General features: G+C 35.5%; 3 protein-coding genes and 1 long non-coding RNA gene across 13 annotated transcripts; 3 read left to right on the top strand and 1 right to left on the bottom strand.

Annotated features, from left to right (window-relative positions):
* Positions 1-5: 5 nt before the first annotated feature.
* Positions 6-1,084, top strand: LOC114184379. The gene is made up of 2 exons (XR_003604587.1): positions 6-346; positions 462-1,084. It is a non-coding gene; the product is annotated as an uncharacterized LOC114184379 (long non-coding RNA).
* Positions 1,085-4,520: 3,436 nt separating this feature from the next.
* LOC114184360 (pentatricopeptide repeat-containing protein At5g47360-like) lies at positions 4,521-7,800 on the top strand. Of its 4 annotated transcripts, XM_028071677.1 has the most exons (4): positions 4,522-6,218; positions 6,872-7,000; positions 7,237-7,275; positions 7,353-7,800. In XM_028071677.1, exon 1 carries the CDS (start codon positions 4,671-4,673, stop codon positions 6,102-6,104), a length of 1,434 nt encoding a protein of 477 aa, XP_027927478.1. In that variant the 5' UTR covers positions 4,522-4,670; the 3' UTR covers positions 6,105-6,218; positions 6,872-7,000; positions 7,237-7,275; positions 7,353-7,800. The 4 variants fall into 4 exon arrangements, with proteins under 4 accessions (XP_027927487.1, XP_027927478.1, XP_027927481.1 ...); XM_028071680.1 differs by having other exon boundaries at positions 4,522-7,000; positions 7,401-7,800; XM_028071675.1 differs by having other exon boundaries at positions 4,522-7,000.
* Positions 7,801-8,998: 1,198 nt separating this feature from the next.
* LOC114166405 (F-box protein SKIP23-like) lies at positions 8,999-12,992 on the bottom strand. 7 transcript variants are annotated; one of them, XR_003599956.1, is made up of 3 exons: positions 11,745-12,992; positions 9,451-9,511; positions 8,999-9,320 (listed from the first exon to the last, which is right to left on the bottom strand). XR_003599956.1 is itself a non-coding variant. In XM_028051205.1 (2 exons), the coding sequence occupies exon 1, from the start codon at positions 12,848-12,850 to the stop codon at positions 11,768-11,770; it is 1,083 nt and encodes a 360-aa protein (XP_027907006.1). In that variant the 5' UTR covers positions 12,851-12,992; the 3' UTR covers positions 8,999-9,511; positions 11,745-11,767. The 7 variants fall into 7 exon arrangements, 4 of the variants coding, with proteins under 4 accessions (XP_027907006.1, XP_027907210.1, XP_027907277.1 ...); XR_003599948.1 differs by having other exon boundaries at positions 11,757-12,985; XR_003599924.1 differs by having other exon boundaries at positions 9,407-9,511; positions 11,757-12,983.
* A 2,825-nt stretch (positions 12,993-15,817) lies between these two features.
* On the top strand, positions 15,818-17,513 carry LOC114177958 (xylulose 5-phosphate/phosphate translocator, chloroplastic). Its single transcript, XM_028063619.1, has one exon. It carries the CDS (start codon positions 16,027-16,029, stop codon positions 17,269-17,271), a length of 1,245 nt encoding a protein of 414 aa, XP_027919420.1. The 5' UTR covers positions 15,818-16,026; the 3' UTR covers positions 17,272-17,513.
* Positions 17,514-21,158: the final 3,645 nt, after the last annotated feature.

Here is a 21,158-nt window from a genome sequence, read left to right as displayed (position 1 = left end):
CATGTCTCTTTGTTCCCCTCCATATAATAGTTTTTTCATTTACTTATGCCTGTTCCTAATGTATTTAGTCAGTTCTTCAATCAAGTTTGTTTTACTTTAGATTTTACAATCTTATTACGTATGCAAAGCAAACAAAATTGAAAGGTGGATTGAAGAATTGTTTGTGTTAGGACTTAAGCATAAGAGGAGAGTCGAACCCAAAAAGACTAGTTCTAGGTGGGAGAACTTCAAGGCTTAAGTACCACATTAAGTAGTTTATCTTACTCAATGTGAGACTCCTAACATTACCAATCCCTTTAAGGGCCGACATCCATGGCAGCTTCACTCTATTGACATTGACCCACCGGTAGCTATTTTCTCCTTGACCGCTGCACTCATCTATTAGTGTTCAATTTGCACCTTAATTCAGCCTGGAGAGTCCTTTCTGTAACCTAACTCTCAATGAAATTACCAATTGGAAGGATTTAAGCACAAGAGGAGAATCCAACGCAAAAGACTAGTCCACTAGGTGGATAGGAGAACATCAAGGCTCAGGTACCACATCAAGTGGTTTATCCATTTATCCAATGAGAAAGCAGGGCTTACTTCAGAATTGAGATTGTTCACCTGTTCGTAATTTAAACAAAGGCATAAGGGAGAAGGTGGCTCACACTTGTTACCTTAGGAAAGCTTCTGTTTTAATTCCATAACAATGTTAAATTCGATCTGGCTGGTCACATTATTTTCTTTTTGTTTTTGTTGCGATGCAAATGAACTAGTCATTTGGCTTGTACTTTAGTTCGCTGATGTCTGAAAACCTTGCTCACATTGGTTATTGGATTACATCGATAAGGTTATAGGAGATTATCATTGAAATATTTAAACTGAAGATTCTTTTGGGTCTAATTGCATTTCTTCTTTACATGACATTAGTATAATATGGATGATTGGATGCATGTATCGTATCTTTAGTTCATAGAAGGGTTCTGAGAGATTTTTTGTTACCTGATAGAAACTGGTAGTATATAGATCAAATTCTAGGAGTACAACTCCTTTACAGTAGAGCATTATACCCAAGCTCTGAAAAAAAAAAATAATAAAAGAAAAAAAAAGACAGAAAAGAATATATCAGCCAGAACTTCAGGATGCAGCCTTTGTCTCCAAGGCAAATGCCTAACCTAGTTTCTGTTACCCCTTTGGTACCCTCTCGAATCCTATAAACACATCCTCTCTGTAATGTATATTGTACCTTCTGTTTTTTCATTTCCATGCTTAGCCCATTTGTTCCCACCAACATCACCATACCTAATTTCCAAAGGATGTGCCGAATGAGACTAGAAACATCTATGTTTATGCTTTGAGCAAGTGGTAGGGATTTACTGGTTTTACACTTGTTGAATGTTATGATCATAGAGGTGGTCAGAATGGCCTTGATCCTTTTACCAGGGTTGGACATGTTAAGTTTTAGATGAAAAGGCAGAACCAAATTGAAATTATCTGAAAAAGGACTCTAATTCAGATGTAAACCATGACAGTTACTATTTTAACCCATAAGATGTGGATACAATTGTTCTCTTGAGAACTTGGTAGTTTGAACTTCATAAATCAATAAAAGTGCATATTCTACATATTAAAATGCTGCATTAACACTGATATGACAATTTGATGTGTCCATATTCTAGACTTGCAAGATGTCTAGGTGGTGGCCTGATTTTAAAAATTGTAGTGGATATGCATTAACTAAATGCAATCATATTTCCATGTTTAGTTGTATTGGCACCACAGGTAGATTACTTCAGTAAAACCTTGCTCTGCCAAAATCATGTGTATTGCAGCAATGGCGGCTTACATATCTTTCAGCAAACCTGCAAAATATTCAGTTTGGTCAGTGATCTCTACATGCACAGATTTACTGCACCCTTCCTATGTCTAATTATTACTTACTCCTTAGATTTGCTTGCAATGTTCTTTTGTTGATACAATTTTTAAAACAGCAATGCGAAAGTAAATAACACATTTTAAAATATATAACAATGAAATAATAAAATTAAGAACCAGTATAGGTATAAAAAGCAGTTTGAGTATGCAAGAGTGAAGAATAATTGTAACTCAACTTTACCAATGGGGACAGCAAATAAGATTAGAACTATAGTCGCAATAATTGCTCATGCGTGTTCTATTCTGTTGGATAGTTGATTTTAGCATTTACAGTGGTTCCTGAACCAAACTTTTTGATTTACTGGCATATCGTTTCGAGCAGAGAGGCCGTTATACACGATTGGTTGAAAATTTGATGTTTGTTCTCTTCAGTTTTAGGAGATTTGTGTTGCTTTGATTGGAATATATACCTTGGATTAAAAACTTAATGATGTTTGTTCTCTTCATTTTTAGGAGATTTGTGTTGCTTTGATTGGAATATATACCTTGTTAAACACGGCAATATTCTTTGACATCATGAATTATCAGTATTTTGAAAAACCATTTGGTTTTAGTGCTGGTACTACCATAACACTACTTCTACTACTTCTACTACTATACTACCACTACCCCTAGTGCAGGTACTACTATACTACTACTACTACTGGTCCTAATGCTTCTGATACTATTGCATTTTTATTTTACAATAATTGCAAATGTTCTAGATAAGTATTATTTATATAAAATAGTTGTGACAAGGCGAAAGGAATTGCAGGCTGAAATGAGAATGAGGGTTTTGCAGTTGTGTACTTCCATGGCTTCCAAGTGGACATGCAGAGCTCCTCTGCAAGTTGAACTGGGCAAGTTCTGGATTTTGAGAAAAAGGAGTAATTTGCAGGTGCAGTGCTCTGGCAGACCCGAGAGCCCCTCCTGGAGTTGACACCAGAATCCACCGGGACAACGAGGATGAAGGGTGGATTGGTGGCGGAGACAGAGATAAAGATCCAGAAAACATTCACACACAAACACGAAGACATGAGTACAGTGATCGAAATAGTTGCAGCAATTTAGAAACTGCAACCTGTTTCATGGTTGACCAGGTGGTGTTGGTTCTTATCTAGTAAACTTAATTCACCTATAAATTTATAATTTTCAAAAAAATTTAAATCGTGCTAAAATTCTTAATATCTCTTTCATGTTAATTGTAAACATTCTGTCAATAACTAATCAAACATTATATTATTAAACTATATAGATAACCTAACTTTAACACAACAAAGTGATTGCTCTTTTCTTTTCCTTCTTTTCCTTCTTTTCCTTCTTTTCATGTTCTAAAAATAGTTATACAAACATTCATCCAAAAAAAATCTCAGTTTGTGCATTAACCTAAAATATTTGAAGTTATGGAAAGATAGTAAAAATGTATATTATTAAAAGTAGTAAAATTAGAATAAATTAAAGACTTACATTATTCTCCATTCATATTTAAAGTTTTACCATTATAATATACTAAATCCATAGTATTAAGGTATATGTTTCCCTTTTTAAATGACCGAAGTTTCCCCTACAATTTCGTTCTCATGTTTCTGAACACATAACAAAAGTATCAATTCCAAAATATTTCATTGGATCACGATTTGTTCACGCATCAAAACGTGCTAACATCTTCCAGTCAACAAATTTTTCAACTAGAAATCATTGTGTGGTTCATTTTTCCCATTTTCATTGTTTTAATATAGTGATGAGGTGACAAATACCCTCTTCTCCTCCCCCTTCTTGCCAAAGAAATGAATAAGCATGCACCAAGTAAATATGAACAGTGGAGTCAGATCGATAGACATATAAACATAGCATACTACTGCTAAGTAATCTCTGAAGTTGCTAAGTAAACATAGCATACTACTGCCAAGTAAACTCAGAAAGAGTGAAACAAGAGAAATATATCAGCATAATCTGTGTCATGTATGATTCAAACAACAAAACACAACATGGCTGTTAACAATTTAAGCATAACTTAGTAATAAAAATTACTTTAAAGAATGAGTTTAAAGCAATTTCCATTATATATAGATCAAAGTTGATAAATATGCTATAGCAAACATGATTGCATTTTTTATCAGTTTAATTGAACTTAGGTTTTGCACTACATTATAGCAAGTGTGACTGAGACAAGTATCATAATCTGAGAGAGCCCAACTCAACAATTTGTGGATACCTTTTCCGCAATTTACCAAATGCAACATCCATGTCTCCATTCCTGATTAGCTTCATTGAAAACAAAATTGTAAGCCAATTACGATTTTAAATCAATAAAAATATACAACCGGGACATCATTACCAACAATAACAAAACAAAGGACCGTAAAACTACAACATTTATCACACAAAAAATAACAATATCCACAGGAAAAAACGTTTGTTAAATAGCATTTTCTGCAAAAGATTGGCTACAAACAGTACATGCCTTGAAAAGATTGGGGACAAAGAGTAATGTTAGTCAAAAATGGGTGAGTTGAATGTCATAGGCGTTGAAGAATGCAGGTCGTGAACTATGTTCACGGTGGCAAACATATATATATATATATATATATATATATATATATATTATTTATATTATATTATTTATTATCCAGAGGATGTTCGAGGAAATCATTGGATTTGGAAGCAGTGTGAGGAGGAAGAAGGAGCCAACTCAACTCGTTCACAACCTTGTTTTTTTTGTTTGACGCAACCTTCGTGGTTCTGTCTTTTTTTCGTTGTCATCCACCGACCCTATGCCCCAATTTGAAAATTTTGGGCTTTTCCCGCGCTGCCACGCCCTCAAAACCCTTCTTTTCTCCACCCACCGAATGGGCATGGTGGGCATGGCCGATACCCTCCGTACCCATCTCCACCAAAGCAATGGCAGTGTTGAGAACTCATTGTCCAAAGTTAACCCTAAACTCGATTCTCAATGTGTCATTGAAGTCCTCAACTCATGTCATCCCAAGCAACCTCTACTGGGCGTCAGATTTTTCGTTTGGGCTGGATTTCAATCTGGCTACAGGCACAGTGCTTACACGTACAACAAAGCTTGCAAATTGCTAGGGATTCAGCAAAATCCCCAAATTATTCGTGATGTCGTTCTGTCTTATGAGGCCGAAGGGTGTTTAGTCAATGTCAACACGTTCAGGGAGGTTCTGAAGCTGTGCAAAGAAGCTCAACTAGCTGAAGTGGCATTGTGGGTGTTGAGGAAGATGGAGCAGAGTTTCAACATCCGTGCTGACACGGTGATGTATAATGTGGTTATTAGGCTGTGTTGCAAGAATGGCAACATTGAAACGGCTGAGAAGTTGACCGGGGAGATGAGTTTGAACGGTCTTTACCCTGATCTTATTACGTACATGGCAATAGTGGAGGGATTCTGTGATGCGGGTCGTCCAGAGCATGCTTATTCTTTGCTTAAGGTTATGAGAGTACATAGATGTTCACCCAATTTGGTCCTTTTATCAGCCATTTTAGACGGCTTGTGTAGGTCTGGATCTATGGAAATGGCATTGGAGTTGTTGGATGAAATGGAGAAAGGTGGGGATTGCAGTCCAAATGTTGTTACTTATACATCTGTGATTCAAAGTTTCTGTAAGAGAGGTCAGTGGGCGGAAGCATTGGATATTCTGGATAGAATGAAAGCTTCGGGGTGCCATGCAAACCATGTTACTGTCTTTACTTTGGTTGATAGCCTTTGTGTTGAGGGTCGTGTGGAAGAAGCTTACAAGTTGATTGATAAGTTTGTGGTCGAACATGGTGTTTCTTATGGTGATTGTTGCAGTTCACTTGTGATTTCATTGATAAGGATTAGAAAGCTGGACGAAGCAATGAAGCTCTTCATGGAAATGCTTTCTGGTGATGCCAGACCTGATACTTTGGCATCTAGCCTTTTGCTAAAGGAGCTCTGTATGAAGGACCAGGTATTGGATGGATTCTACTTGCTTGAAGCAATTGAGAACAAGGGATGTTTGTCTGCCATTGACTCTGGTATTTATTCTATTCTTTTAGTTGGCCTTTGTCAAAGAAGCCACCTGACGGAGGCCACAAAGCTGGCCAAGATAATGCTTAAGAAATCAGTTTCGCTTAAACCTCCGTACAAAGATGGTGCAATCGATATCCTAATAGAATCTGGAGAGAAAGATCTTGTGAACCAGTTGACTGGCATTCGTAAGGGACTTTGATGATAAAATGCCTTATGAAGGAGGTCACGTCCATTGTTCTCTGCTGCCTCTGGTCATAAGTTTGCATTGTATAAGAGCAACAGTAAGAATTGATTTCCGTGATGTGGTCTGCTGGTACTTTCTTCCTTTCTTCCCCTTGTAGGAGACAGTGTATTCTTGAGAAACAGTATGCTTGTCTTTATCTGTGTTTGCTAAACCCATTCTCGTTGTAGATTCCTTTTAATATCGATGAGTTGGCAAACCCATTTTCCTCATACAAATTAGTGAAACTTCTTTTCTTTGATGTACAAAATAAAATTCAAGAATAAAGTTGTTGAAATATTTTTGCCCTTTTTTGTTCTGTATTTGATTCTGATTGATGCCATTTCATGATTAATTTTATTATGCTTTGACATTTGAATGCAAGAACTCAACAAATGGTGTATAAAAGCTATTAGCAAGGGTTGCTAATTCAACCAGAATTTGCTTGATCTGTTGGGGATGCAAAGTATTTTTTGTCAAAATTTTGTTCAGTAAGAGCATTGTCAACAGAAGTACAAATATGTTGAGTTGAGAGTCGTACAAAAGTATATTTTAGACTGCAACCAATGTGCAACATAACTGCTTGATATTAGCAAAGGTTGCCAATCCAATTTCCCCACTCAATTGATATTAAGTTATATTCAAACTAGAAAAGAAAACTGATAATTTTTTGTATGACAATTGACTATTTATTCTTCTGCTTCTCTTAAAACAAATCCTTTATGTGTCTGTTGATATATTGATAGATTGTGATGGATGAACACCATCGACCAAATGGAATACCGGTGACACGATTTACCTTGCAATCCATTTATGCACAAAGTGATGATGAGAAGCTTGAATTTGAATATGAATCAGGGAATACTAACATTTTGGTAAGATGTTGAATTTTATATTGAATTTAGAAATGAGATAGAAATGCTGATTTTACTTGTTTAATTCTACACCTCATTCAGAGTTTGGGTTGATCTTCCATATTAAGGGGGCACCTGCTCCTCCCTCCCCCTCCCCTCAATTTGGACCTTGAAACAGTCTGAATATTTCAGTCTTTTGCAAATGATGGCATGAATAGATGCTGAAATTTTCCATTTTATCTTTTTCATCAAAACAGGCAAATGATTATACATCCCTGACCGAGGTTTCTGGTCAGGTAACAATATTGTAATACTTTTAAATAAATACTTGTGGATTTGTTCTCTTATTTATGATTGTGTGTGATCTGTGAAGGTTTTGTTTGAGCCTTGGGAGCGACTTCTTACTTATACCTTTTAACAGTGAAACTGTTGGGTCCTGGTACTTCATAACTAGAATCTAGGAAAGATAGTGGAGATGGTTTGACAAGGGATGCATCTGTCAGTATGTTCAGCAGGTGGCAAGGCACAACCACAAACTATGGAGCTGAAAGGAAAACAGCAGTATCAAGAAATTGTGATCTTGATAGATAGTGGAGCTAGTCACAATTTCATATCTGGCAAGGTGTAAAAAGCTTGGGAATTTCAGAAACTCTTCTAAACCAGTTTGCATAGTGAGTCATCTGGTTTTGTGCCTTCTGTAAATGGTATTTGAGTTGCTTTAACTCATAAGATCTTATGCAACAACTTCCACTAATGTTTCTCCCAGGAATTTTATCTTTGATTGTGTACAAATATAAAATTAATATTATCTTTTTGATTAATGCAGGACTTCCACCATAATCATTTTTTTCACCAAGATAATAAAAATTAATTTATTTGCTCATATTTTGATATAAATCGGATCATTGTTCATCTATTAAGTAATAATAAGTAGGTTTGTGTAATTCAAAAAATAGGTTAATTTGTTTTTGAATTTTGTATTGTACAAATAGACACTTTATCGATTTAATTTGTATCGTTGAGATTGGAGAAATGTGTGTATTTTGTTGACCTAATTGGTAATGTTTTTGGTACACTTAAGAGTAGAAGGTTGTGTAGAGATAAGTGTTTATAATATTTTTGCTTACACTCAAAACTAACATATATAGATTCTAAATAGCCTGTTTTCTAATATTTCTGACTAATGAGGAGATAAGATAGAAGCATGAAATTGGTAAAAGCATCACAATGCGTTAATGTTTAAAATTTTTATACATTTGTTACAACGTTACATATATTTTAACATTCTACACACTCCGTTGATAAGGTCACTAAAATTAGTATTATATTATTATATATTTAAAGCGTTTACATATATCATTATTTTCTCTAATTGAAAAAATTGTTTTTTTCTTAATCAAATGTAACATGTGCTTGTATTAATATAAGTTTTATCAAGCAGTGTTACTTAATTTTAAACAAATTTTGCAAGCGACTACATTGGTTATTAACTTCAATAATTAAAACAATTTTATGATCAATTTCTCTCAGCATAGCATAATTTTTTCTTTAATCAGATGTTTTATTTAGGCAATATAACATCAGTTATTGCAATATTTTAAAACGTGTTCCTTCTCTTACTATATTGAGTATACTTAAAAAAATTTAACATCACAAACCATGAAATGTTTGAGTTGAGAATGACATGAAATGAACAAATGGTTTAAAAAATAGCATAAAACGGTGAATTGGAGAGTGATGAAAGGGTTATGGAGAGAAGCCAAAAAAGGTTCAGCAGCAATGTCAAATGCTGTCTTAAACAGAGAGGGTTCAATAGTGCAGTCTTAAACACTCAAATGCTAAAATGCAATGAAGTTATGATCATAAACATCTATGCACGTGTTTTGGTTCTGCAATCAAATTGATATAAAATTGATTAAAATTGATTTTATCAAATTGATGTAAAATTGATTAAAATTGATTTTCTAATGCAGAATCAGTACCTATTTAGTTTTCAAAATCAATTAAAAAAAATTCATGTTAAATAAGAAACAACTAATTTTAACTAATTTTTACTTCTGCGTTGGAGAATTGATTCAGCCAAACACACCCTAAGACTTTCCTCTTTCTTCCTACTCCTTTGGCATTTAAAGGAAGAACGGATGTGGAAAGGAATTGTCAATTCTTATTAAATTCACTACTTGCATATCGAAAAAAAAAATGAAGAAATTTTACAGAAAATGTCCACTAAAAAAGACTAGTCTCGACATTCCAAGAAAATTATTTGCAAAGATGGAAAGCAGTTTGGAGTGAGATGTCTCGTCTCCACAAGTGCCGAGGGTATAAGTTTGGGCTGTTGAACCTTGTATGTACAGAAGAAGACAATGAATTTATGGATTTTAGCAATGAATTATTTCAATATGTAAAAGAACTATAGAAGCATCTCACTCTTTATTCAATTTACAATGGGGTACTCGTGAATGTTGCTTTACCGAGGTTAGGTGGTGATTACTGGGGACACAATCTTCATAAATGTTGCTTTTCTAGCTCATCCTGCATTCATCATATAAGGCTACTTAGAAATACCATCCTATTCAAATCTTTATTATTCTCAAAGTCAAATAAAGAAACATTTACAGAAGCCACCTAACCCAACTAGGACAATTTCTCTGCTACTTAAAAGAATAAAAGTGTAGGTGAAAAGTCTCCATTTTTAGAACATTTCCCTGCAGTCTTCAACTTGGGGCAAGATTAAAACAATGAACAAAAGAGCCTGTATCTGTAGGTGAACATGTACCAAAATAACTAAACAGTAATGAACAATGGCATACAATGATCGACACCTCAAGGGGTTAACATACCAGGCAGCAAGAAAAATGAACTATTATAATTTATACAAGTAGGACATTCTTTTTAAATTTTGAAGTTTCCTGCAAAATCCATAAATTATGCACCATTATTCATAGAAGCTAACTTTCAAAATTAAATAATGCACAATATTTTCAGCATCACTAAAATCACAAAAATAGAATAATAATGTGGAGAGGATTCACAAAGGAATAGTGTTCACTTTCATTGTTAGTAGTAATAACATATGCAAATCCTTTTATGATCTCCTCTTCTAAAGGTCTTCTAGAAACATCAGTCAACAGGGAAAATACCATTCAAGTATGGTCTCAAACTAGCCCCAGCGGTGACATGTATTACTGATAACCAAGCTTTACACCAAAAACCATTTTAAAGCAGCTAGCCTGTTCTCATTCAAGATTGACCAACAGTACTTCATCTGGAATGAAAGCCACATGAAGCTGCTTGTGCAGTGCTCTAATGTGTTACTCCACTTTATAGATATGCCATATTACCGAGTGAAACTCTCGTAATAAAAAAGAGCCATGTCAAAAATACCTATACTTCTTCACTACACATAAGAAACCTATAGTCCTAATCTAAAACTTCATTAATCAACCTTCATTATATACACCAAACCTTAGCACATGCGTCAATTAACAACAAAGTAATACTCCAGTTATCAAGTTTAAAAATCCAGAACAAGTGGTTTTGTAGGTGTCCTCTAATAAATTAAAACACACACTAAGGCTGTGCTTGGATTAAGTTTCTAAACTTAAGTTTGAATGAACTTCATTTTGCAAACTGAGTTGTAAAAGCATCTCTCCCTTTGCTTCTTTTTCAAACTGAGTTTCTAGACAAAATAGAGAAACCTCAATTTACAATCAAATCAAACTGTAAACTAAATAAGAGATCATACATTTTGATTGCACATTGGGGTCTCCAAGTGAAAACCAAACATGCACTAAGCAATGAAATTAGATATTCATGCATAATTCACCTTGAGAACAACTAAATCAGCATACCAAGCATGAAGTGTCAACCTGAATCAATCTGGCGGTGGCCAGAACACCTCGGAAAACCCACCACAGACACTTCAACAAGGGCCCAATCCGACCATTATCCAAACAATAAAGTCCCTATTCTAATTGTGACTCTATTAACACCCAATGCAACCAAACAATAATGAAAAATATGGTGCCTTACGATAAATTAACACCCTAAATTTTGTAAACTTAAGTTTGAATGAACTTCATTTAGCAAACTGAGTTTGCAAAAGCAACTCTCTCTTTACTTCTATTTTTTCAAACTGAGTTTCAAAGCCAAAATCAGTTTAATATCAGGACTCCAACTGAAAACCAAAGAAAGATGCTTTTCCGTTTTACGTTCTGAACATACATTGGAACCTCCCAACACTCAGAAATTACAAACAACGCCATAAATACCTCTTATTTCTCTCTCCACCTCACTTCTTCTAACATCAGATCTTCAATCATATCAATTCCTTATATCTTTTGTCTTCCCATCTATCTCAAGGGGTGTCCAAGAATCATCTTCCCAACCGAAAACCAAACATGCACTAACCAAGGGAAATAGATATTTATAGCACAATTCACCATGAAAACCTTTCTACCAAATCAGCACACACATATTCATATACACACCAATCGGAATAGATATTCATAGAACAACACAATTCACCATGAAAACACTTGAAAAGCTTCTGCCAAATCAGTATTCACATACACGTATGTTCACACACACATACCAATGGAAATGTATATTCATAGAACAACTCACCAATGAGAACACTTGAAATTCTCATACACATACACATACAATGCACAAATACATACCAATGGAAATAGACATTAATAGCACAATTCAGCATGAAAACACATAAAAATCATCTACCAAATCAGCATACACATATATATACATTCATACACACCTCGCGAAGCATCAATGGGTTCTGACCCAAACCGGGGGCGGCCAGAATAGCTCAGAAAAGCCAGGACACTGAGACAAGGGCGAAATCCTTCCATCATCCAAATCAAAAACCCCAACTCCATTAGCAACCCTGACAGCACCCAACCCATCATCTCTAAACACCACGTAGTTCCCTCTCTCAACCCCCAAATCCTTTGCAGAAGCCGAAAACGCACAATCATCTCCCAAGAACAAAACCCACTCCCCTAAACTCGCCACCTCCACCCACCTCCCCACCTCCTCATCGAGCCTAAACACATCAAACCTCACCGTCCTCTCCCACCCAATGACACCAACATCCTCCTCGTCCAAATTTTCGTAGTCCGCGAACAAGTACAGGTCCACCAGCATCAGCGCGCCGTTGCACTCTACCAGAAACTTCTTGTCCCCGCCGAAGACGCGCTCCGTGACAACGCGGAGCGAGGCGTCGAGCCCCACGGTGACTGTACGGCCGTTGCCGTCGACGGCGTAGAAGGTGCCGCGGAAGGCGCAGACGTCGTCGTAGGGGGTCGGCATGTCGGGGATGATGGTCCAGCCCGAGTCGCCGCGGAGGAAGAGGGCGAGCTTGCCGGAGATGTGGATGGTGAGGAGGGCAAAGCCGTCATTTCCGGCGGAGAGCAGGACGAGCTTCTCGTCGTAGAGGGATTCCGTGGAGGGGCAGGCGCTGGAGAGGCGGAACTCGCAGCCAAGGTCGAGAACGTGGAGGCGGAGGAGGTCGAGCGCGAAACGCGGTCGTTTTGGCTGGGAGCGGGAAAGCGTATGGAATAGACGCGCGGTGCGGGCGCGTGGGTCGTGGGAAATTTTAACGAGCCAGGGGCGGCAATTGGGGGCGGTGGAGGGTGGCGTGAGGAGGAGGAGGGAGCGGTGGTAGAGGGAGAAGGTGGGGGTGAGAGTGATGGAGTGAGAGAAGGGAAAAGGGGAAGAAGAAGATGATGATGACGAAGAAGAGCGCCAAGAAGAACAAACGGATCGGAAACGGAGAAGGTAGAGAGGGCTTTGAAGGCGTTGAGAGATTAGGTTGAGAAGGTCCTTCGGAAGTTCAGACCAGTCCGCCATTGATGATGAGCTTGAAGGAGAAAGAGTGAGGAAAGAGAAAAACGGTTAAGTTATCAGACGTGAAAACAAAGAACTCAACTGTAACTAGATCTTTCAATAAGAACATGGTTTCTTTTGAAAAATATATTCAGTATATACATTTAAATCTATATAGAAAAAAAAAATCGTGTTTGTTAATGATAACAGATATAATGTAGACAATTATACTAAATAAATACAGGTGATATTACTTTACCAAAAATTTTAAACTCTTTTTATAAATTTTATACTAATTGAACTGACAATATTACAGTTTACAATATTTTTTGTAAATTGATTAAAGCAAGAAGAAACAAGAACTCTCCACCATCAAACATGTAACAAAAGCATTTGAATTTACATTAGATAGTTAGCTCAAGGACAAGAGACAACCAACATAAATGCTTAAATGATGAAAGTTTATCCATTAGAAAATTTTACTAAACAAGGAAGAATGAGATGTACCTTCCAAGAGAATTTAACTTTCATATCTCACTTAGAGTTAAGGTTGCCTACAAAGCAATAGCAATTTAAATTAAGTGCAAGTAATGCAAGAAAAACTTAAATAATTTTAGAAGAACGACATTGAGTTACAAAATAACTAGTTTAAATGTCGAAACCTAGTGTGTTTTTTCACAACAATCTTAATGAAGAAGGTTACATCATGAGAAACAAGACTAAACTAGTGATCAAAGGTTACACTAAATGGACATGGGCAATATTTCTTGCTTAAAAGGACAAAACTTTTAAAGTTATTTGTAAAATCTTGCAAGAAAGTAAAAAATGAGAAAGATTTACACATTGCCTCAATTTCAAGAGATCATGGGAGATAGTTCATTTACAAACGCTTTCAACAATTATTATAAATTTCAATACAATTTTTCAACTCCACAAACATTACACAAAAACAAATGTAGTAGAGAAGAAAAATGAGTCATTGTAAGAGATGTTTAGTTAGAACTCTCTGAAATTCTAATTTAACTTTCTAAGTACTCGTAGCTCTAAAGACAAAAGATAGCCTTTGAGAGTTTATCTCTAAAAGTAATAAAGAAATTATGTTTATATACCTTGAAACATGAAAAGCCTGCGAAGATTATAACTCAAAAATAATGAGAATTGAAAAGGAAATTTATATTGGATTCAATGATCATAAGCCAAATAAGAGATCATTAGAGTTGGACAATGTTTTATTTTTTTAACTAGTAGATTAATCGAAGCAATAAGAAAGAAGAAGCATCCTTTTCGCCATCAAACAATGTAAGAGAGGGTTTAAACCTACGATAGACAATCCGGCTGAAAAGTAAAAGTCAATAAACAAAAATGTACAAAAGCTAGAAGAGAACTTTAAGTTGTCTACAAAGAACTAGACCACCAAAATTGGTTACAAGTCGTGCAATAAAAACTTGAACACTTTCATATAAACGATGTCTCAAAACTTATTAAGCTACCAAAAGAAAAGTCAATTGAGTTAATTGTTAGAAACATGTGGGTCTTTGGCAACAAGCCTGCGGAGTTGATGTTATCAAAAGCTTATTAATTTTTTATTTCCAAATCGTCCCTCTCTTGTGTTATATGATGAATTTTGCTTAGAAAGACAACAAAGAAAGACTTGCGATGGAGAATGCAAAGATGTTGTGATACTATTAATGATTTTGTTTGTACAATAGTTTTATACTTCTTCCAAATTTAGGATTTTAACCTTGGCAATGGTGGTGGATATAATAAGCTAGTTTAGAATAATTTTGACCCTCTTTGATTTAATTATCTTTTAGGTGTTTAGTGGTTGAACTTTGAAGGAATACAACTTGCTAATTATTTGTTAATAGTATGCTTTAGCTTATGTCTATTAGAAACAAGATTATTTGTATTCATCTTTACATAAACTCTTTCTTTCCTTTGATATTCTTAGTTGTGGCAATATTAGTTATATAAACTCACACCAACAATCGATCTATAATAATAATAAAAAAATTAAGTACTTAAGTAATAAAAAGGAGGTGAAAAAGAAAAACATACCTACAAATTATGAGAAAATGATAAAATAAAACTTATATATATTATATTTTAAACACATAAATGTCTAATCTTTCTAAATTGTTAAAAAATAAACGAATTGTTCGTAATTACAAGACTAACTCTTCAAGTTTGTACTTAGTATATGTATATATGTGTACATTTATATGTATGTCGTGTATAGAATAAAAATAATTTTATAAATTTAAATAATTTCAATTTTTTGCTTTATGAAATGATTTATTTTAAATATTTTTTATTTGTTAAAATTTTAAATGAATTTTCTATTTTAATGTCATTATTCTAAAATATCTTTTGTTTAGATTGATTTTACAATTTCACTTTAATTAAAATTTATTTTAATTTAATTTATATTTTTACACAATTAATTTTTACATTAAATTATTTTTAAGTTATCTTTTAATTTTAATACATACTCATTTATTATATTATTAAATTATTTTAATCTTTTTACTTTATTACATCATCAAATACTTTTTTCCTCTTTTAATCATGACAATGTCCAATTCTATTCTCTTTCTCTATATTTTTATTTTCTTCTTGTTTTCTAGTTACCTTCCACCCAAATAAAACATTTATTTTCCAAATTAAAATAACATTTAAATGAAGGATCTTAGTATCTTCACTCTAACACAGTGAGTGATATAATAAGAGTAGTTGCCAACTATTTATAACACATTTATCGTATTATTAACAGAACACAAAATCATTTATTTATCTGTTTTTCTTGGAATGCGTGGTTTCTAACAGAGGGAATGACGCGAAAATAGAAGACACGGGAATAAAAAAATAGCTGTGAAACTGTAAAACATGTAAGAAAAAGATAAAAACGTAGCCATTGATTTGAAAATGCAAAATCCAACGGTCGAAAAACAGTGTTCCAACGTGCGAGACTTCACGAACATTTGCCCTTCGTGTGTACTAGGTTTTGTGGAAGGGGTTGGTCTGTGCTGTTTATACTTCACAGTTCCTCTTCTGCTCTTAAAAGGACTCCATTGATTTGGAAGCTTTTAAAGCTCCAAATCTGTTCTTTTTGCGACCTTTTCAATTCAGAATCAGTTTTTCAGTTCTCTTTTTCATTGTTCTTGTGTCTGAGATCAAGAACAGCCACAGATAAAAAAAAAATGCTGTCTTCAAATGTTGTTCCATCATCATCATCCCCTCTCACTTTCACCAAACCCAAACCCAATTTCTTCCTCAATGCATCTCCGCATCTCAAACCAAATCTTCTCACAAGGTTTCAGACCCAACACAGACCCAATCCTCTTCAAAGTTCCAAACTTTCTTTCGCCCCAACATCTCAGATCCAACATGCAATCTCAAAGGTAAGATCTTTCAACGGATTCCTTCAACCCTCGTCAAAACCCAGCCTTCAAATCGTTAAGGCTGCGTCTGAAACCAATCCCGGAGGAGGAGAAAATGTTGCCCCCAAATCGAAGAATCTCAAACTTGCTCTGGTGTTTGGGCTATGGTACTTCCAAAACATCGTGTTCAACATTTACAACAAGAAGGTGTTGAACATATTCCCTTTCCCATGGCTTCTTGCTTCTTTTCAGCTCTTGGTTGGGTCCATTTGGATGCTGGTGCTTTGGTCCTCCAAGCTCCAACCTTGTCCCAAAATCTCGAAACCCTTCATCGTTGCTCTCCTCGGACCTGCTTTGTTCCACACAATAGGCCACATTTCAGCGTGTGTGTCATTCTCCAAGGTGGCTGTGTCCTTCACCCATGTCATCAAATCTGCAGAACCGGTTTTCTCTGTCATATTTTCTTCCGTCCTCGGTGATAAGTACCCCATTCAGGTTTGGCTCTCCATTCTACCCATTGTGCTTGGTTGTTCTTTAGCTGCTGTTACCGAGGTGTCTTTCAATGTACAAGGATTGTGGGGTGCCCTTATCAGCAATGTTGGTTTTGTGTTGAGGAACATCTACTCCAAGAAAAGTTTGCAGAATTTCAAGGAAGTTGATGGCTTAAACTTGTATGGTTGGATTACTATTCTTTCATTCCTCTACCTTTTTCCAGTGGCTGTTTTTGTTGAAGGGTCTCAGTGGATCCCTGGCTATTACAAGGCCATTGAAGCTATTGGCAAACCATCCACATTTTATTTCTGGGTGCTGTTATCTGGGGTTTTCTACCATCTTTATAACCAATCATCGTACCAAGCACTTGATGAAATTAGTCCATTGAGTTTCTCTGTGGGAAACACAATGAAAAGAGTGGTGGTGATTGTATCTACGGTTTTGGTGTTCAGGAACCCTGTTCGACCTCTTAATGGCCTTGGTTCTGCCATTGCAATTCTTGGGACCTTCCTGTATTCTCAGGCCACATCCAAAAAGAAAGAAAAGAAAATTGAAGAGGAAAAGAGTAGTTAGAGAAAAAAAGCATTACAGAGTGAACAAAAAAACTGTTTCATTGTTTTAGTGTCACTGTTAGCATTGTTAGAACTAGACATCAAATAAGATCTTCCATTTTGGTTTCTTCTGAAGTACTGCCTATGATTTTTCTATAGATATTTTGAAGATCCCTATCTCTGTTTGGTTTGCTTTCATGAATGCAATGTCTTCTATCTGATCTATATCATGTTGGTTAATTTACACGTCTGTTTATGAAGAAACTTGTCTGATTACACTTTGAGAATTAGTGAACTATCAACATGTGTTGAAACTCCTTGCCACAGCAACATGTGCATATACTCTTTGTTTGGTTGTATCCATAATCACTCATAGTAGAAGAAAACAAAAGCAAATTGAATATAACTTTTTTCCATAAGTTTGTTCCATAACTTTGAGGAAGGTAGATAAGGGAACTTGTATAAAAGTTAAAGTCTGTAAATTGATTTTAACTGAGAGAAACTTAATGTATGTTACCTTTTTATTTTCTTCTGTTAAAAGTATTTATAGCAGAGTTTATGCTATCAAGACCATAGTTTTCTATTACTGTACCATTTGTTTGATTATTAGCTCAAACTCTATAATAGCTTCATCTGAATGCTACGAATCTTGGTAATATGCTATAAACCAAAACAACTTATCAGTCTGGTTTACCAAGTTATGATTAATTGGAGCACAGAAATTTGATTACTTTTCTGTGGTAGACTTGTGCATGGATGCTATTGTAATACTGCAGCTACAAACTTCCACTGGCAATTTCTCTTGATTGTACTTGTTTTTGTCTTTGTTATTGTCAATTTTTGTTAAGTAGAATCCTTGTTCTCGACCTATAGAAGGTAGTTAATTGCTTCATGTTGAACACAAGTGTTGGTCTCACAGAGAGATAAACTAGATCAACATAAAAAAATTGTTCTTACACTTTTGTATGCTCATTTTCATAACTGCTTTAAAACTTGTTTTCAAATGAAATATTTTCAAAATGTTAAGAAGCTTTTACAAACACCATTTAGGTCACCTCATTATAACTTTACACAAAAAAGAACCGTCTATAGTAGCATAGGGACACCTCAAGTAAACAAAACCACCAAACAAAACAAGAACACTTAAAAAAGAGACATAACTAACAAAAAGAGCAAAGAAGAAAGATTCTTCACTTAAAAGTTGATGTTTCTTTTGGTATATCTTTCAGATTGTTTTCTCCTAGAGTGCTCATCTTAATATAAATGGAGCATAAATCTATCTCATCTACATTTTTTATCATGTGTTACCTATATGATCTAGAATTGGATAGATTAGTCCAATTCACCTAAGCTTTTAATTCCTATGGATACATAATTTTATGATTTAATTAATAATTTGATCTCTATATTTAAGTTTTTGATTTATTTTAATCGGTCTTTATACTTTTTGTGACTTAAGTTCTTACTTTTTATTTATGTAAAGAAAAACTCAAGGTGACCATTTTCGTTAAATTGATGATATCGTTTGGAAGTAATACATGTCAAAATTTGAGTTCATTAGTGTCAAAATTTAAATTATTTTACTTGGGATGTGTTATGTGTCAAAATCATAAGTGTTTCTTAATAGAAGATGATCAAATGACACTTTTAAATGGTGTTAAAATAGGAATTCAATTGAAAAAAATAAATATAAAGTCTAAAACAATTCAGACGTCTAGATATAAAAATCAAATTATTAATTAAGTTATAGTCTTAAATGAACGAGAAACAATTTAAGATTTAAATTCTCTGTTAGGTTTTTGTACGTTGTTTCTTGACTATTTTTATGTTATAAATCACTTTTGAACTTTAGTGACGTGAATAAATCATTAGAATTTTTTTTTCAAACTTTTTTTTTTCAAAACTAGACTCTTTTACTATTTATCATGCTTTTTTTTTCTAATTTTGCATATTGTTTGTTGCTATAATTATGTTTTTTGAGTAACCAATTCTTAAAAACACTTTTTTTTAGTTTCATATTGTCCTGAACCAGAGGAAGTCGGTTTTAGATTGAGTGGGTGTTGTCTCGGTAGGGTGCCGAGTGTAGATACTGTACTAGAGAGAGTTGAAGTCAAACCGAAGGAATGAGAGGGTGACGTCTCGGTATGTTGTATCGGTATGTTGGCGAGGGAGAATATATAGATCAGTTTTAGATCTGGCGATATTTTTGGGAGTTAGTAGGGTGGTTATTATATTCTTAAATATTTTAGGTGTAAAAGATAATTTCGTTTATGAGAGATGTTGTTATTTTTAAGAAATATTTTAGAATTAGATAATGGGTTTTCTTTTAGTTATTATTTGGTGAATATTGGGGATCGATATTTTGTAACTAATTATGATATAAATAAGAGAGTTACTCCCATGGTCAAGGGATGGAGTTTTTTTTGGCCTAAGCAAGTCATAAAAACTTTCTTTTGTTTTGGTGAGGAATTATCTCGCATTTTTCTGAACCAGAACATTGGCGCCCACCGTGGGGTTCGGTAAAACTCGATCCTTACCCCATCAAGATAATAAACAGTGAAAGAAAAGAAGAGGGAAAGACGAATTGGAGGATGAATATAGGCAGAGGAGCGACGCGTGAAGGGCCTACTAGGCAGCAGATAATGCAGAGCATACTGGAGCTACAACGGCAGAATGAGGAGATCCGAATGAAGGCGGAGGCTGATCAGGCTCAGCTTGAAAAAGAGAGAGAAGAAACTCGCAAGAAGGCAGAAGAAGACCTACAGGCGTTAAGGGAAGAAGCTTTGGGAGAAAGAGAGAGGTTGCGAAAAAATGCAGAAGAAACGCATCAACGATTGGAGGAGGCACTTCGACAACAAGAACAGTTACGGAAGGCGAACGAAGATATGCAAAGCCGATTGGAGGCTACTAGGGCTGGTTTCCGTTACTCATGTCGGTTGAATCCCGATGTGAGTGATGCCAGTCCTCTGGTAGAGGCGATCATGGACGAGCCGATCCCACAGAATTTCGTGATTCCCAAAATCACACCTTTCACAGGAAATTCTGATCCTGAATTACATTTAAAAGCGTTCCAGGCTCGGATGATGATATCAGGTGGTAATGATGCTATACGTTGCAAAATGTTTGTGGGTACGTTGACCGAAATTGCCCTAGAATGGTTTAACACTATACCGAATTCGTCTATCAGCTCATTCAATGACTTCAAACGTCTTTTCCTGGAGAGGTTCTCAGCAAATAGAGCCAAACCAGTGGAGATGGCAGACATGTTTGATATAAGGCAAACCGCCGAAGAGACGTTGAAGCAATTCCTTAATCGATTCACCAATATCAGTATGAGGCTGATAGACCCTAATGAGGGTTTGCTCGTAAAAGCCTTTGTGAAAGGACTTCGAGCCAGCTCGTTCGGTGAGTCCTTGTACCGATATCCACCGAAGAGCCTAACAGAGATTAGACAAAGGGCAGCGGTGGAAATAGAGATTGAGGAGGCCATGCGTCACAAAAAGGCAGGGGACAAAAGACCAGTGGCTCATTCCAGGAGTGAAAGAGATATGAGAGCTTATCGGAGAGACAGAACTCCTCCTAAAATAAAGTCAGATCGACGTTTCGTCCCTTATGTGGCACAACGAAGGACCGAGTATCCGCAAGTGCGAAAAATATCGAATCTCAAGGTGCCACTGGCCCAAATCTTGGAGGATGTAGAGATAGCAAAACATTTGCGCTATCCTGACATCACGGGGAGAGCACTAGGCAGTAGATTGGATGCTTGGTGTGAGTTTCATCAAACCAGAGGCCATGACACCAACTCGTGTTATGGTTTGCATTATCAACTTTCCGTTTTAGCAAACAGGGGACTTCTGGAAAAATTCATGAAGTCGGGTGCCGATGAGAAATCATCTGAGATTCGCACGG

This window comes from Vigna unguiculata, chromosome 1 (assembly GCF_004118075.2).
Source record: "Vigna unguiculata cultivar IT97K-499-35 chromosome 1, ASM411807v1, whole genome shotgun sequence".
In the NCBI taxonomy this organism is placed as follows: domain Eukaryota; kingdom Viridiplantae; phylum Streptophyta; class Magnoliopsida; order Fabales; family Fabaceae; genus Vigna; species Vigna unguiculata.
Note: the sequence above shows the minus strand (reverse complement) of the source record. Positions and strands in the feature narration are given on the sequence as shown.